Source organism: Hippopotamus amphibius, chromosome 4, assembly GCF_030028045.1.
Source record: "Hippopotamus amphibius kiboko isolate mHipAmp2 chromosome 4, mHipAmp2.hap2, whole genome shotgun sequence".
Taxonomy (NCBI): domain Eukaryota; kingdom Metazoa; phylum Chordata; class Mammalia; order Artiodactyla; family Hippopotamidae; genus Hippopotamus; species Hippopotamus amphibius.
In genome coordinates, this window is record NC_080189.1 from 143,018,457 (window position 1) to 143,036,299 (window position 17,843).

At 34.9% G+C, this 17,843-nt stretch overlaps 1 protein-coding gene across 10 annotated transcripts in view; it reads left to right on the forward strand.

Annotated features, from left to right (window-relative positions):
• KTN1 (kinectin 1) overlaps positions 1 to 17,843 on the forward strand; it is a 126,194-nt gene that overhangs the window by 48,768 nt on the left and 59,583 nt on the right. For all 10 annotated transcript variants that reach the window (XM_057732885.1, XM_057732891.1, XM_057732888.1 and 7 more), the window contains 12 exons: positions 4,770 to 4,936; positions 5,354 to 5,422; positions 7,173 to 7,210; positions 7,884 to 7,974; positions 8,350 to 8,418; positions 8,940 to 8,977; positions 9,119 to 9,200; positions 10,011 to 10,079; positions 15,383 to 15,417; positions 16,161 to 16,251; positions 16,964 to 17,032; positions 17,628 to 17,665. In XM_057732885.1, coding sequence (XP_057588868.1) covers positions 4,770 to 4,936; positions 5,354 to 5,422; positions 7,173 to 7,210; positions 7,884 to 7,974; positions 8,350 to 8,418; positions 8,940 to 8,977; positions 9,119 to 9,200; positions 10,011 to 10,079; positions 15,383 to 15,417; positions 16,161 to 16,251; positions 16,964 to 17,032; positions 17,628 to 17,665 — 856 coding nt within the window. The remainder of the gene's footprint in view (positions 1 to 4,769; positions 4,937 to 5,353; positions 5,423 to 7,172; positions 7,211 to 7,883; positions 7,975 to 8,349; positions 8,419 to 8,939; positions 8,978 to 9,118; positions 9,201 to 10,010; positions 10,080 to 15,382; positions 15,418 to 16,160; positions 16,252 to 16,963; positions 17,033 to 17,627; positions 17,666 to 17,843) is intronic.

A 17,843-nucleotide genomic window follows, 5' to 3' on the forward strand; every position in this document is an offset into this window, starting at 1 on the left:
AACCTGGGCCCCCTGCATTGGGAGCATGGAGTCTTAACCACTGCTCCACCAGGGAAGTCCCTCACTGCTTATCTTTTTCTTTTTTTTTTTTCAGGCTATTTAAAAAAATTTTTTTTAAGAACTTTTATTGAGATACAGTTAACAGACAATAGATAGCATATAATTAGAGTGTACAATTTGGTATCCCAATCTCCCAATTCATTCCCCCCCAACCCTCCCCGCTTTCCCCACTTGGTGTCCATGTGTTTGTTCTCTACACCTGTGTCTCTATTTCTGCCTTGCATTTCCTCTTTCATAGTTGTTAGCATTTGCCTTATGTATTGAGGTGTTCCTATACTGGGTGCATATATATTTATAATTGTTATCTCCTCTTCTTGGATGGATCCCTTGATCTTTATGTAATATCCTTTCTTGTCTCTTGTAACATTTTTTATTTTAAAGTCTGTTTTATCTGATATGAGTATTGCTACTCCAGTTCTTTTGATTTCCATTTGCATGGAATATCTTTTTCCATCCCCTCACTTTCAGTCTGTATGTGTGCCTAGGTCTGAAGTGGGTCTCTTGTAGACAGCATATATATGGGTCTGGTTGTTGTATCCATTCAGCCAGTCTGTGTCTTTTGGTTGGTGCATTTAGTCCATTTGCATTCAAGGTAATTATCAATATATATATTCCTATTACCATTTTCTTAATTGTTTTGTTGTTGTTTCTGTAGGTCCTTTTCTTATGTTTCCCGCTTAGAGAAGTTCCTTTAGCATTTGTTGTAGGGCTGGTTTGGTGGTGCTGAATTCTCTTAGCTGTTGCTTATCTATAAAGCTTTTGATTTCTCCATCGAATCTGAATGAGATCCTTGCTGGGTAGAGTATTCTTGGTTGTAGGTTCTTCCCTTTCATCACTTGAAATATATCATGCCACTCCCTTCTGGCTTGCAGAGTTTCTGCTGAGAAATCAGCTGTTACCCTTATGGGAGCTCCCTTGTATGTTATTTGTCCTTTTTCCCTTGTTGCTTTTAATAACATTTCTCTGTCTTTAATTATTGTCAGTTTGACTACTGTATGTCTTGGCGTGTTTCTGCTAGGGTTGATCCTGCCTGGGACTCTGCGCTTCCTGGACTTGGGTAGCTATTTTCTTTCCCATGTTAGGGAAGTTTTCAACTATAATCTCTTCCAGTATTTTCTCGGGTCCTTTCTCCCTCTCTTCTCCTCCTGGGACCCCTATAATGCGAATGTTGGTGCATTTAACATTGTCCCAGAGGTCTGTTAGGCTGTCATTTCATTTCATTTTTTTTCCTTATTCTTTTCCACATCAGTGATTATCACCATTCTGTCTTCCAGGTCCCTTATTTGCCCTTCTGCCTCCGTTAATCTGCTGTTGGTTCCTTCTAGTGTATTTTTCATTTCAGTTATTGTGTTGCATATCTCGGTTTGTTTGCTCTTTAATTCTTCTAGGTCTTTGGTAAACTTTTCAATCTTTGCATCCAGTCATTTTTCAAAGTCCTGGATCATCTTCACTATCATTATTCTGAATTCTTTTTCTGGATGGGTGCCTATCTCCTCTTCATTTAGTTGTTTTTCTGGGGTTTTAGCTTGTCCCTTCATCTGGTACAAAGTCTCTTGCCTTTTCATTTTCTCTATCTTTCTGTGGCTGTGGTTTTCAGTTCCACAAGACGAAATACTGCTGATACTGCTTGATCCTGCTGTCTGCCCTCTTGTGGAGGAAGCTGGCTAGGAGGCTCCTGCGTGCTTCCTGCTGGGAGGGACTGATGGTGGGTAGGGCTGGGTGGGCGGAGCTCAGTAAGACTTTGATTTGGTGGGTGGAGCTCAGGAAAACTTTAATCTGCTTGTCTGCCAATGGGTGGGGCTGTGTTCCCACCTTGTTGGTGGTTCCACCTAGCACTGGAGCCCACAGGCTCTTTGGTGGGGCTAATGGCAGACTCTGGGAGGGCTCACGCCAATGAGCACTTCCCAGAACTCCTGCTGCCAGTGCCCCTGTCTCCTCGGTGAGCCACAGCTGACCCCCACCTCTGCAGGCAACCCTCCAACACCAGGAGGTAGGTCTGGTTCAGTCTCCTATGGGGTCACTGCTCCTTCCCCTGGGTCCTGGTGAGCACCCTTTTTTGTGTGCCCTCCAAGAATGGAGTCTCTGTTTCCCCCAGTCCTGTGGAGGTCCTGCAGTCAAATCCCGCTGGCTTTCAGAGTCTGATTCTCTGGGGATTCCTCCTCCCATTGCTGGACTCCCAGGTTGGGAAGCCTGACGTGTGGGGCTCAGAACCCTCACTTTAGTGGGTGGACCTCTGTGGTATAACTGTTCTCCAGTTTGTGAGTCACCCACCCAGCATTTATGGGATTTGATTTTAACGTGATTGCGCCCCTCCTGCCATCTCATTGTGGCTTCTCCTTTGTCTCTGGATGTGGGGTGTTTTTTTTGGTGAGTTCCCGTGTCTTTCTGTCGATGATTGTTGAGCAGTTAGTTGTAATTCTGGTGCTCTTGCAAGAGGGAGTGAGCGCACGTCCTCCTACTCCGCCATCTTAATCCTGTCTCACTACTTATTCTTAATTTGATGAATTCGTTGAAGAATAATAGAGCTTATATTGGTGTGTTTTATCTGTGTCTCCACTGCTTCCTTTCCTCCCATGAAAGTGGTGGGGAGCTAGTAAAATATAGTTCCAAACACAAGGGTAGATCATGCAGAGTTTTGGCTCTTTAGACCTTTGATTTCCTCTGATTTTTTTCACCCCTAGGTATTTCCCTTTGGTTCATATATAAATATATCTAAGATATTTGAAGGCCTTTTCCTTTATATATAAAGTTTGTTTTTATGTTAAGATATATTCGCTTATTTTTTAATTAATATTTTACATTTCATCGTAGCACATTGCCAAGAGAATCATGACTGTAAACTATGTGTAACTGTCTATAAACTATGTAACTATAAACAATAAAACCTCACTCTGACCTGAAGCAGTTACTTTTGCTTTTAGTGTTTTCTGTCTTATTTCTAAATAAGCATATTATTTCTGCTTATACTGCTCTCTCTTGAGAGGCATCTGTTGACTTTCTGTTACAGAACGTGAGGGCTTAACACTCCCCACCATTCCTTCCACCTTCCCCTCATTCTCGTGATATGCTTATACACACTTTTTGATTGTACCAGTATTCGATTTTAACATCATTATGACTGTAACTCAGCGCTGAGCCAAGATAAATAAAATGGCAATTCTTTTCTTGAGCAACATTTTTTAATTTCCTGAAGCTAATTATTGCTTTATGTTTTTAGTTTGCTTGATCTTTTGTTTTATTGTTTCAACTTTTACCTGAGGTTAAACTCCTTAACACCTTCCTCTCCACCAGCCTCTCAACATATTAGACACTGGAGAAGCTATCAGTTTTTCCTGGGGACATGTATGCCTTAGGAGTCCTCAGTCTTCCTGCTCCAGTACTTGTTGCTTTCTAGATTGGCTCAAAAGCTGTCTTCCTGGGGCTTCCTTTAGTCTCTCTACCCTGTTTTCTGGATCCTATGTCACTGCCATCTTTCTTGCTTTCCTCCCTCATTTAATAGCATTATCTTTTAGTTGCTTCATAAAAGTATGCCTTGAAGTACATTTGTTGAGGCCTTGAGTATCTGAAAATGTTTTTATTCTTTCTGCCTTCATGCTTAATTGGTAGTTTGACTGGATGTAGAGTTCTAGGTTGGAAATAATTTTCCCCACAAAATTTTGAAGGTATTAATTTGGTGTTTTAACTTTTACTATTATTGGTATGAAATATGCTCTCTTGATTTCACTCCTGGATATTACCATTATTTATTTAATTTTTAGAAGTTCTTTTTTGAGTTGTGTTCCATTCTGTTATTAGTGTCTTGTTATGGAAGTAACATTTTACTTTTCTTAAAACTATATAATATACACATATATACACCTTTTCTCTTTTTCTCTGTGTTTGCATCTCTACCCTTGGTGGTAGTGTAGTGTGTTTTTGTTTGTTTGTTTGTTTGTTTGTTTTTTTCCTCCTGGTTTTGGAATTGTTTATGTTACAGGACGAGGAGGTAGCCCTCATGATACCTGGGATCTCCATTTCCTGGGCTTTTACTTTTCCCTTCCTCATCTCTGCCAAGCTGGTGATCATTTCTCCATTTATTTTATCTTAATTTCTTGTGATTTGGGGTTACATTTATTTTCTGATCGCATCAAAGACAGTTTGTTTTTGTTTATCATTTTCTTTATTGTTTTGGGGTTATTGCTCAGAGGAGAAGCAGGCAGAAAAGTTTTACTTCATCTTACACCAGGACATTTGTCAGCCCTCAGCATCTTTCTCTGTTTTCCAGGAATGAGAGTACAGGGAATTGACAAGAAATTCACTACATGACTTCCTAAAGCATCTTTGGGAAAATTAAGAATGCTTGCAAGAAATGATATAACAGTTTTAAACATCCATATACTATTCAGTCAACATATGCATAAACATCCACATACCATTCAGTTAACACATTTATCGATCATGTGTTTTGTGCAAGCCTTGGGCACATCTCTGGATGTAGAGAAAAGGCAATCTCTGATCTCAAAAAGCTCACTCTCTGGGAGAGAAAGTGAACTAGCACAGTGTGGCAGGTGCTGTGAAAGGGTGAGCGCAGGCTGCTGAGGGGAGCCATATGCAGGAAGCAGAGGAGAGGTTCAAGGAGAGTATTCTAGAGGAGATGATGCCTACACTAAAGATGAGGAGCAGGAACCAGGCAAAGGAAGAGACCTTTGTAAAATGCAATGTTTTGTTAGATTTACAGAGTAAATTTGTGGCCAAAGAAAATGAAGTACAGAGTCTGCATAGTAAGCTCACAGATACCTTGGTATCAAAACAACAGTTGGAGCAAAGACTAATGCAGTTAATGGAATCGGAGCAAAAAAGGGTGAACAAAGAAGAATCTCTACAAATGCAAGTTCAGGTATCTAATTTTCCCTCTTAAAAAAAAGTAAAGATGGGCAGTGGTTGGATGTGTCTTCTGTAGAAGAGAGAGGGTAGCCTACCTTATCCTAATTCTGTTGTGGGGATGAATAATTTTAATTTAATCTTTGAGCAGTTGTTACAATATGGTTTGAACATGTGCTCAAAGATGTCTTCACCCACAGTCTTAGGCTTTTTGTATTGTTAGGAACAGTATAACGTATTCTTAATTTCTGCTTTATAAATTAGCTCTCAGAATAGAATGCCTAATCATTGTTGTTTAAAATGATGCCTTTTGGAATCTAAGAGTGCCTTTTTAAAGATAAGCAGGTGTACCTGTAACTCATTTTGTTTTTATACATTGGTATATTTAACAGCACACTTTTTCCCTCTCCTTTTTGGTTGCTGTTTATGAAAGGATATTTTGGAGCAGAATGAGGCTTTGAAAGCTCAAATTCAACAATTCCATTCCCAGATAGCAGCCCAGGTAATGGTGCTTTCTTATTGCTTGTCATAACTAATAGCTTCCTAGCTGTGTAAATAATCTGAGTGCCTGTTGAGTACTGTGCACTGGATTAGTAGTTGAGTGACTAGTCAGTGAATCAACTGAATGATCCTGAGTGCTAAGCACTCTGATAATTACGTATAGTGCTGTGAGAAAACATTAAGAACTCCAAATCTGACTAATGGGAAGGTGGGTTAGAGAGTTTTTAACTTTAGGAGGAAAAAAATTTCTACTATCCTGTCAGAAAACAGGTGTCACGGATAATGGTTTATATATTAAAAGTATTCACTAAATGCTGACTAGCCATAAGGGAAAACTTTGTATACCCTCAGGTGGTAGCAGTATGTTAACCATAGCTCTCAGGTTTTATATGCCAAAGGATCATTTTTAAATTTATACTTCAGTTTAGTGAGTGTGAAACCTTCCAAAGTTTTCCAGGTGGTATTGTAAAACCTGTTATTCTTTGGTATCATTGTTATGTAACGTGATAGATAGGTAGATAAATAGATATAGATATATAGACTTTAGAATATAAATAATATAGCATTAAGAAGAAAAGAAACTTCCAAGAACTTAGCTTGTTTCCAAAATATACATACTGTGAATTTCAGTTTCAGTTCTTCAACTTTAAATTTCTAAAAATTGTTTGTAGGAAAAGTAATAGCTTAGAATAGAAGTCATTTTTTGTGCAAAAGGTAGTTTAAACATTAAAAAATTGTTTTTAGGTTCAGGTAAGTCGAAAATCCCGAAACTGTGGGATTGCAATCATTTTTTTTTTTTCTAATTGTTTTCTTTGTAGAAGCTATACTCTAAAATTAATTGGGAAAATTATATAATATAGGAAAGGGTGTTTGTGTGTATATGGATGTATGTGTATATGTAAATTATGAACTCAAATTCAATTGAGATCTTAAGTTATAGATGAGTGGTAGTTCTAGAAAATTTATCAGAAATTAAGTATTTAGAGAATGCTATAATTACCCTTTTTTTTTAAAGCAATTTATTTAGGCTGCGTTGGGTCTTTGTTGCTGCATGTGGGCTTTCTCTAGTTGTGGCGAGCGGGGGCTACTGTTTGTTGTGGTGTGCGGGCTTCTCTTGTTGCAGAGCACGGGCTCTAGGCTCTAGTTGCAGCTTGTGGCTCAGTAGTTGCGGCGTGCAGGCTCTAGGGCATGCAGGCTCAGTAGTTGTGGTACACAGGCTTAGTTGCTCCACGGGATGTAGGATCTTCCCGACCAGGGATCGATCCTGTGTCTCCTGCATTGGCAGGTGGATTCTTAACCACTGCGCCATGAGGAAAGTCCTATAAGTACCTTTTGAAAAGTAAAGATGAACATGGACGTTACCAAACAACTTGTTATCTTAATCATGAATGGTATCATTTCATTATTGGAACTTGTTACTAAGGAGAAGAAGCACATGAATGAGAAATAGCATTTGCTGCTGTTTTTCCTATGTATGTGTTGCTTGTCAGTTACATAGTTTTCAGGCCTGTCAACTTACTTTATTAGATATGTCTTGTGATATGTAATTCCCTAATACTGGTTGTTGTTTGTCAGATTTACTTTCAGAATAATAGCTGTTATTTAGTGAACATTCATTGTGAGCCAGATACTTCCTTAATTTTATGTACATTTATTTCTTTTAATTTTTAAAGCTTTATTGCGATGATTATTGTACAACTTTTAAACTTTCTCTTAAAGGCTTTTATGTTGACACTGTTTTTCTTTCTTAGACTTCCGCTTCAGCTCTAGCAGAAGAATTACATAAAGTGTAAGCCTGCCTTTCTATATTTCTCTTAAAATTTCTTAATCACCACTAACTGATACCTGTTAGATTCTACACTTATGATTGACTTTATGTTCTAACTTGTGCAAAAAATACTTTCAACTAGATTTGGAGCAGCTTTTGCTCTTCTACCCCTAAGCATTATGTATTCTGTGTTTTTATGTCTTTGTCATAAAAAGAATTGGGGAAACTTTTTTCCCTTTGGGCTTTAGCAGTTACATGGAAGAAGTTATTGTGATTTGAGATTAGTGGAAGTTAGTTTTTGTGTCTAATAAGTAGTTGTGGCTACTCTGTATCTAACTTTATGGTGGTATGCCCAAAATAAAGTTCTTTTTTGGATGTGTATTATATACTTCGTATAGACATGGATCACGTACCTTCAGAAGACCTGAAACCTGTTTTTTTACATTGTCAGGCTTGTGAGCTTGAATTATTTAGCTTCTTTGACCTCAAATTTTAAAATGGGATATGTATTTTAAGGAGTTGTAGTAATGCATGTGACAGTTACTGCTAAACTGAAAGGGTCTATAGAAATGGAAGATACAGTTATATGAAAAACTGCTGAAGTAAGGATGACCATATTTGAGGCTTTTAATCCTTTGATTGTGACTTGACTTCTAAGTGTTTATTGAATGTACAAATCTATTCCCTGTTAAAGGATTGCAGAAAAAGATAAGCAGATAAAACAGACTGAAGATTCTTTAGCAAGTGAACATGATCATTTAGCAAGTAAAGAGGAGGAACTTAAGGTACAGTGCTTCTTATAAATGGTTACAATATTTTATAGGCATTGAATTACCCTCATCTTGTAATTGGTAGAGTGTCTGAAGACTGGAAAATACTGTAGAATTAAGTTGAAAAATGTCTATCTCTTTTCAAACTACAGAATCCTCTTTAGTCCTCTAAGAGGAGAAGTTCAAAGGCCTTTTCTCACATGATATTTATTATTCACAATAATTTGGGAAATATGTTAAATAACAGAAATGGATGGTTTTCTTTCTGACTTAAATTGTAATTTGAGACCTTTGTTTTGAGATTTTTGTTTAGGTAGAAGAGATGTTACAAAACTTCAAATTTAATATTATATTAAATACTTCTAATATTATTTTTCCTTCTTGTCCTAGGATATACAGAATATGAATTTTTTATTAAAAGCTGAAGTGCAGAAATTACAGGCCCTGGCAAATGAACAGGTAGATCTTCATTGCTTTTAAACATTTACCTTAGAATTACAGTTTATTTATGCTTATTTTCATTGGTATTAAAAACCCTAGTTTTACCCATGTAGATAGTAAGTATAATGGCCACTTGTGTTTGGCTGCATAGTGTGTTGTTAAAATGCTCTTCTGTTTGACCGTGGCTCTCACAACTCACTTGAATGTTACTATATTCACGTTGACATTAGTGTTTGATTCAAGAAATTGATTACTTTTGAATTATCAGAGGACTCCATTATAACACTTATGATGTGCTGATTTGTTTTAGCCTTCTGCCATTTAATCAGAAAAGGATATACTTTTTACTAGGATAAAAGTTGATCAGTGAGAAGTACAAAATACTGGACAGCAAAAAATATTATAGTAATGTATGCTATTGCTTTAACTATTTACTCCAAATATATGAAAATATAACTTTAATATGTAAAAATAAGTAAAAGAGTAGGTTTGAGCACTTCCTGAGAAATAATAGAATTCTCCTCTCATTCCTAACACAGGCTGCTGCTGCACATGAACTGGAGAAGATGCAAAAAAGGTGATTAAGAGTATTGCTGTCCACAGGCCATTCATGCATATGTTCAAGTGTAATTGCAGAAAATATGCTGCTGATAACTGGTAGTTGTGCATGTAATCTATGTAAGCGTTTTCAATATATGAAGTATTTTTTTTCTTATAGTATTCATGTTAAGGATGATAAAATAAGATTGCTTGAAGAGCAGCTACAATGTGAAATTTCAAACAAAATGGAAGAATTTAAGGTGTGTAATTAAATTTGTCAGCTCAGCTTTCTTTGAACAACCTCGTATAATTTTCAGTTGAAGTGAATGTAGAAATACTACTTTTTATATGTAATCCCTCTAAAACAGTCTATAGTTTGAGGACTCATACAATTTTATCATAGACTTTTTACTTAGATAATTTTGACCTGTTTTTATAGTAGACTTTTGATATTTGTTTTGCTCCAACCTTTGTCTACAGTTTTCAATTGGTAGTTTGAGATGGTTTTATTTGCCTCCATTGTTGGTATAGTGCTAGTTTCCAGTGTTGGCCAAACAGCTTGAGTATTATTGTAAAGCATCCTGATTGCTAGAGTACATCTCTTCATGCAGTAAGATTTGCTTTTTTTTTTTTTTTAAATTTTAATTTTTTTCTTTTTCTTAATAGGAATCCTATAAGTACTTACTTACAAAAGCAGGGTTTCCCAGAATTCTTTGGCACAAACAGTTAAACTCTTTGAAATACACATGGAAGGATTCTAAGGACAGTGTTAACACTGTTGGGATAAACCACATGACAATTAGCGGGGCTCAGTAGAAACAACTTTTTATAGATCATTGCAGGTGTACTTTATGCTATTACTGTATTTGTATACTCTGGAAGTGTATTCCTTGCACCTGTGAAAAATAGAACCACATGAGATGTGCATTCTTAGGTCAGTATATAATTCACCTGTCACTTTATAAGTACTTAAAGTAGTAATACGGCTTTGATTTTTTAAAAAACCCATTCAAATGGTTGCTTTGTTACCTTTTCTTAATAAAACAGTAAACTGAGATTCTTTCTTTTAGATTCTAAATGACCAAAACAAAGCATTACAATTAGAAGTTCAGAAGCTACAGACTCTTGTTTCTGAACAGGTAAGGCTTTTCATGAATTAAAAGTTAGAAATATCCAGTATATAACAAGGTCTGATTCTTCTTGAATAGTAATCAACTCATTCATTTTTAGAAATTTTAAGTGTAGATGTCTTTTAATTGCACTTCTAGTCATGTTGTGCTAATTAAGTATCTAAAGTAAGGAAAAACTTAATTTTTCTTCCTGAGAAGAAGCTAATGCTAACCTGTTTATAGCATTTTCCTAAAAAAAAAAAAAAAGTTTAATAGGGTGCATAAAAATAATTTCTTCAAGTCATTTCTATACATTTGGCTCTCAGGATAATAGTCCTTAGAGTTTTGGAGCCTCACTTTTTTCTCTGAAGCAGTGTGGATTCTTAAAAAGAGAATGGGTTTGAAAACTATTAGCACTTAAAAGCAGTGATGTTGATCAAATTGCTTAGCCTTTCTAAGACCTCTCATTCCAAGTCTTTTACATTGAGATTTTATGTACATTTTAAGCTTGTTAGATTTGAATGGGAGAGTTTATGTATAGTTGAGTAGCCTAGTGCTTTGCATATGGCAGACATCTTAAGCCTTTCCTTTCCTTTTAAAATATTTATTTTTTCCATCTCATCTCCATCCCTACTGCCATCATACTTCTTTCTACATTTGTAGCAAGCCATCAAAACTATAGCAGCCTGAACAAGCATGGCTCCATAAACTTGAGCCACAGCTGATGTCTAGTCTATGGCTGTTCTAAGAGTTGCCTTTATACTCTTCTAAATAATTCTTCAAATTCCAGTTTCTAAAAATATTCTAGAAACACTTCATATTATATGACACGTTAAAATAGAAGCCTTGCATTTTTCTCTACTATTGTTAAATTTTGACATATTTTATTAGAAGCTGAAATGTAAGTTATTGCAGATGATAGCACTTCCTTTAGCAGATGCATGCTTTTTTTTTTAAATTTTAAAATTCACATCTATGCAGGTATTGAATTGGTGTAAGTAGCTGTGCCAAATGCTGTGGAAGTATTTTAGAAGTATTTTGTTAATATCCATTTACTTGTCAAGAATTAATCCATTATTTGTTTTCCTCCCTCCCTAAATATGGTGTTTAAGTGCTTTGTGTAATCTTTATTACTTTGTATATGCTTTGCCCTTTCAATCTAAAAATAACAGAGGAGAACAAATGGTGAACAAATGATGTTTAGCGCAGGGGCATGACCTTGTGCCAGTGTAATGCTCAAATAGTATTTAAGTTTTATTCTTAAATCATTCCTATTTCCTTTTTTTGTGGTTTAGCTTTTAACAGATATGATATTTCATCAATTGTAAGATTTTTTTTTTTCTCCTCAGTTTATCATCTCTGAAGTCTGGATGTATCTTAGTTTCTGGTTACAGTTTAATTGGAGGCATCTTTAAATTTTTAGTGTTATGTAAACATTTTACTAGCTGTGAAATGCAACATTGGTGACTTGGGTTAGATAAAATATGATAGGTATTTATTGGCTGTGTTAATTCTTACCCAGTAAAGCAGAATGTAGTTCTTTTTTTGAATTGGTTATCAGAAATTCTGGAACACCTATTTCAATATATAAAGTTTTAAAGTTTCTAAAATTAACTTCATGGGAGGTAAAATAAATGCCTCGAAGCTTCTGAATCTGCCCTAGAATTCCAGTATTAAAGGTGCTGGTAATTCTTACTTAGGTTTAAATAAGAGTACCTGAATCTTTTCTTTTCACTTTTATTTTGTACTAAAAATGGTATTCTTCATCATTAGACAAGAGTAAAACCATTAGCCTTAAGTTTTTTTTCCCTTAAGATAAAATGATAATCTAAGAATTGCCATTCTAACATCTTACATAAAATTCCCTATCATGTGTGGGAGTTAGTATTTTTTAAAAAATCCTCTAATTTCTTTCTTCTTTTTTTGGGGGGGGGGGGCTTTAATTATATTTTATTAAAATTTTTTTTAAATTGAAGTATAGTTGATTTACATTTGTTTCTGGTATACAGCAAAGTGATTTAGTTATACGTGTATATATTCTTTTTCATATTCTTTTCCATTATGGTTTATTATAGGATATTGAATATAGCTCCCTGTACTATACAACAGGACCTTGCTGTTTATCTAATTTCTTTCTTATTGAGTCAGCCTTCTATCCACTATCAAGCTTCTTTTAGATATTCTGTTAAGCATAACAGCTTTTAGCATGAGATGGATTCTTTTTTTATGAAGCATAGTTTTATGAAGATAGTCCACAGAACAGAATTTCATAGCCACATTTTAAAATTCTTTTAAAAGAATTATTTGATAAGAGGGGAAACTCATCTTTTAAGATTTGCTCTTTGGTTAATTCTTAGAATTTTTCTTCCTATTCTGAAACCTTTTTTTTTTTTTTTTTTAATACTCTAGAAAACATATGACTGTGATGTTATGTTTTTGATTATCATTGTGAATTCTCTCTCATCTTAGCAGACCAAACAGCCAGCTCTTTGGTTTTTTTCTCTGGTCATTTTTATTGCCAGTGCTAGTGAAAGAAGAGATAAAAATTAGCATAATTTTAATTTCTTTAATTTCCACCTTCCTTTAACCCCTTCTTACCTGGCAGTCAGAATTCCAAGTGACAGTTGAGAGATAAACAGTTTAGTTATGTTAAAAAAAAAAATTCAGTCCCTTTACCCCATGGATTTTTACCCTGGGAGAAGAGATTGAGCTTATTGAAACAGAAACCAATAATGGTGCCAAGTTGTTGTTTCTTTAGGTGTAGGAAGCAGAGAGACAAAAAATATCAGGTAAGGTAACACCTGTTTATATACTAAAGAAGAGAAGACTTCATTTGGATGTAGGCCTATGGATAGATCATACAAATAAATCAGTTACTAAGATCTCATTTATTCAGAATAAAATGAAACTTTTTTTGGGGGGAAGGTCCTGAGGTATCTTATTTTTTTTTTTTTTTTTTTTTTGTGAGCATGTTGACTTTTTAGCAAAGGAACAGCATGACTTTTTATTCTTATTCTAGTAGTTTTTTAAGATCCAAAGATCAAGATTATTAAGTAAAAAGTATGGGAGTAGGAAGTTTTTTCCTTTTGCCCTGCAGCCTGGTTGTATTTTATTGCAGAAGAATTCTTTATTGTATAAAATGTAGTTTTGAAAATCATCCAGGGAGGAGAAGATTGGATTGAATTGGATTAGATTAATAATGTATAAAATTAAAATATTGGATAGATACTAAGTTGGGTCCATTTCATGCAATCAGATATTCAGTGAGCAATTGACCAAGAGTACTTGTTAAACTGTAACCTTGTTAAAGGATATTGAGTCCATTAAATTTTTACTAATTGAGAGTATGCCTAGGTACTGTGCTACAATGCCAAGGTTACAGAGATATGAATGAGATTTGGTTCCTGCCCTTAAGAAAATGGTTTAGCATGGAGTTAGATGTATAGAGAGAAAAGTGTGATGAATAAAATTCTTTTTTTTTTTTAATTCTTAAATTGTGTGTACAGGTTTAGAGAAAGAGATAATTCTGTCTGAAGGAGTAAGGGTGGAGAGGTGCCACAGAGAGGGGACTGCTAAACCTGATTTTGATTAATAGCCAAGAATTTGCTGAACAGCTAAGGGGCAATCCAGACTGAGGGGATAAATGTTAAAAGTCATGGCAGTGTGTGGCAAAATTGGCATATTCAGAGCGTATTGGCATATTGTGGAAGTGCAAAGTATGAGGTTAAGGAGAAGAGAAAGGTTTGCTAGGGCCTAATTATGAAGAACTTTGTAGGCTGTGTAAGAACCATGAACTTGACCTAGCATGTGGGTTTGCTGCTGAAGGATGTTGAAAGGATGAGTAAGCATTTTGCCTATTATTTTAGATGGATCATTCTGATAACCATGAGGTATTTGAATTTATGTGGTAGAGAAGTATGTAGTACTAAAGGTGTAATACAAATAAATGATTATGCTGCATATAACTAGGACTTAATAGTGTTGTCTTTTTTTAAAAATATTGAGATACAGTTGACAAGTGAACAACATAATGATTAACATTTGTGTTACTGTGAAATGATCGCAGTATCTAGTTAACGTCTGTCACCATACACAGTCACAAATTTTGTATTGTTTTTATGTGAGATGACATTCATCAAAAATAAAGATGGACAAAAGCCATCTTGATGAAAGGTTTATAAACTTATTGCATAATTTATTTTTCACAGTTTATAAACATGATTTAATGTATTTTTGACAACTCCTATTTCCTTTCTGATAGTAGGAAAGTTATTTACACATTGGGAAGTTCTCCTGTACCTCTCACAATATAATCCTTATGAGTTAGAGATAGGGAGAAGAATTAGGTATTGTCATATTTGAGATGAGTAAAACTGAGGACCTAACCTAAGGCATTGAAGAAAAGGGGGTTAATTTTTAGAAATATGTAATAAATAGAATCTTAGGACTTGGATTTGGTAATGGAAAAATTAATAGTATTTGTGAAAAATGGTTGTAATAAAATTGGAAAAAAATTACAGAACTAGCAAAATTAGTAGAAAGCAGGTAGGGAATGGGATGGGTTTGAAGGGAAAAAGACCTCAAACCTGTTTTGTCAGGTTGCTTAGCTTCCTGAGGGCCTAGGAATGCTGAGGGGGAAGTTTTGCTTCTGGACACATAGTAAATTATAACACTGAGGACTTTGTAATGTGTATGGGGGCGGGAGGGCGAGAGATTGCTAGAAAGATGGGTGAAAGGTTGGGATCAGCTCACATGTCATGTTTTAATATAACAAGGAGAATATAGTCTTGTGTTGCTTCTGCATTTTACAATCAATTTTAAAACATTCTGTGTATTGGCTTAGATGGTGGGTATGTGAAATCTACATGTTAAAAATTCATTGAATTGTACACAGGATTTGTGCACTTGCCTTATACCTTAGTTAAAAAAAAAAAATCAAAAAGAACAAAGCCTTCTTCTTGGCCTGCAAGGCCTTAGAGCCTTGGAATATTAGATTTGAAGAATTAGGGTAAAGGAAGAACAAATTCTCTTCTTATCCTTAAGATTTTCTTTTATAGTAATTAAAAACCTACAAGGGACTAGTTCATTTTTGCCAGTCCATTTTATACTTCATCTTTTTCTGTGTCTTTTGTGTAGCCTTGTCTCTTCTGTCTTGTGTTTTCTGAATTAAATAATTCTTGAACTATTAGCAGTCTTCAAGTATGGATCATCTCCCTAAATTTTAGATCTAATTAATACCAATTTTCATAGAATTCTGTTTCTAAAGTATTGATAGTTTTACCTCAGGCATACTTGGTAAAATTAATCTTTTTTTTGTTGTTATTTTATTTTAGCCTAGTAAAGATGTTTTGGAACAAATGGAAAGATGGTAAGAGATTAAAATTTTTTTTTATTTTGAAGAAATCATTTTTGGCTGTATCAGGTTTCAGTTGCGGCACATGGAATCTTCGTTGCAGCATGTGGACTTCTCTCTAGTTGTGGCATGTGGGTTTTCTCTTCTCTAGCTGTGGCATGTAGGCTCTAGAGCACATGGGCTCTAGTTTGTGGCACGCACACTCTCTAGTTGAGGCGCATGGGCTCAGTAAATTATAACATGTGGCGTGCGGGCTTAGTTGCCGTGCAGCATGTGGGATCTTAGTTCCCTGACCAGGAATCGAACCCACGTCTCCGGCATTGCAGGACGGATTCTTTACCACTAGGCCACCAGGGAAGTCCCAAAATTTAATATTTTAATGACTCATTTCTGTCAAGTCTGAGTTAGCAGAATTATTAACTATATTAATCTAAATTCTTAAAATTCTTTTTGTACTTCATAAAGGAAGAGTAGTGTACTGTTGATTCGGCATTATGTCAGGTTTGTGGGTGTCATGTATGGCTGTGATTTACTTGCTTAGGCTAGCATGTAAGCATGCGTTACTTGAGTACATTTTACTTGTTGGTAAAGAGGAAGTACCCTTGGACCATGATCAAAGATCTTTAGACTTTTCTAGAATTGATAGTTTATAAGGAACGATGGGCATAGGAGTTGATCCATGTAAAATATTTATTTAGAAATCATATCATTTTCTTTGAAAAATAGCTCATACGTGTGTTTTAAATTAATAATTTCAGCATTCAAGAAAAAGATGAGAAGTTGAAGACTGTAGAAGAATTACTTGAAACTGGACTTATTCAGGTGGCCACTAAAGAGGAAGAACTAAATGTAAAGAATTTTGTATATTTGTTTCCCTTGTGATTATTCGGTGAACATGAAGGGGTTTCACTGTAACGTGTAATATTTTCCCCATAACTTTTAGTTACCCACATTTTATGAATTTAATATGATGTCCTTTTTTCATTAAATTTAAGATTTTATTATAAATACAAAAACGTGTAGTTAACTGTAGCATTCACTGCCTTAATGAAATAGATACTGTTGTTATGGTTTGTAATATGTGCTCCCTCACCTCTACCCATGCCTGGATTATAACCATACAATAACTAGCGGACTTGATGAGTTCATGAAATAGTATTGGAGGCCATAGAAAGGAGAGAATGCAGTTCTGTTTTATGATTATCATTAGCCTTAACTAACTTAATTTGGATAGGATTGCTGGAAGAAATAAGGTAAAAGGTGTATTTAATTTTAGGAAGAAAAGTGACTTGACAAGTGGTATACTATGGGATTTTCAGGTTGTGGAAACATAAGTAGAAATATTTGTGAGGATAATCGAATTAAAAGTCCATTTGGTTAGCTCTGGAAATTACAGAATTGTAGACATGTAGGGCAGCTGAGATTTGTAGGCCTTCAGAGAGGAAAAGAAGCAGCTAGAGAAAAATGAGAAGCTAGTGTATTTTGAAGCTAGCTGTTTTTTCAATATGTATTTACATATTTCATATGTAAAATATGTTACGCTTATGTGTCTTTGAAAAAGGCAATAAGAACAGAAAATTCATCTCTGACAAAAGAAGTTCAAGACTTAAAGGCCAAGCAAAACGATCAGGTAATATGCTTAGTAGATCCTACAACCATTCTCTTTTAAACAGTGGGCAAATGTGTTATCAGATATAGCAGCAAGTCTTTTGTTTGTTCCTCCCTTCTTCAACGTGGAATTTATCAATTATAGTTTTAATCTGTGAATGATTGGTGACTTGATTATCAGTAATAGAAGCTGCATTTTATTAAATGCTTACTTTATGCCAGGCACTGGATAGAGTGTTCTAGATAGGATGTCATTGCTTGTTACTATAGTGATAAAAGATTTTGAATATACATGTATAAAGTAAGACTCTAAATAATAGTAAAAGAGGTTACCTGAAGTTGGGAAATTTCCTATTTTCTCCTTATCTGATTAGAATCATTGAGTCAATGATTTTAACATTTGTCTATCTGGTTTTTCTTTTGACCTACGCTTACCATAAATGGCTTTAAAGCTGCTTACTTTTAAAGTGCTTTTCATTTTCATAATTATGACATTTAAAAAAATCTAGAAAGAATTACTTTTCCCCAGTTTTGATGTAGTGGAAAATTTAAGAATAACATACTTTTCTATTTATATTTTGAGCAAATTACTAAGCAGGATACCTTCCTGTTTCTAGGTTTCCTTTGCATCTCTAGTTGAAGAACTTAAGAAAGTGTAAGTAATGACATTAAACTGGTCTATTTCTTTTGTTCCATTTTCTTAATGCTCATAAATCTTGTTGTATTGTGCAATTGTTTTATTGGCTAGGAGTTTTCATTGATAAAATAAGGAAACTTAACTGTGCTTTCCCAGTGCAATGTGATTGTTAAAAAATCAGTCTCCACGATTGACT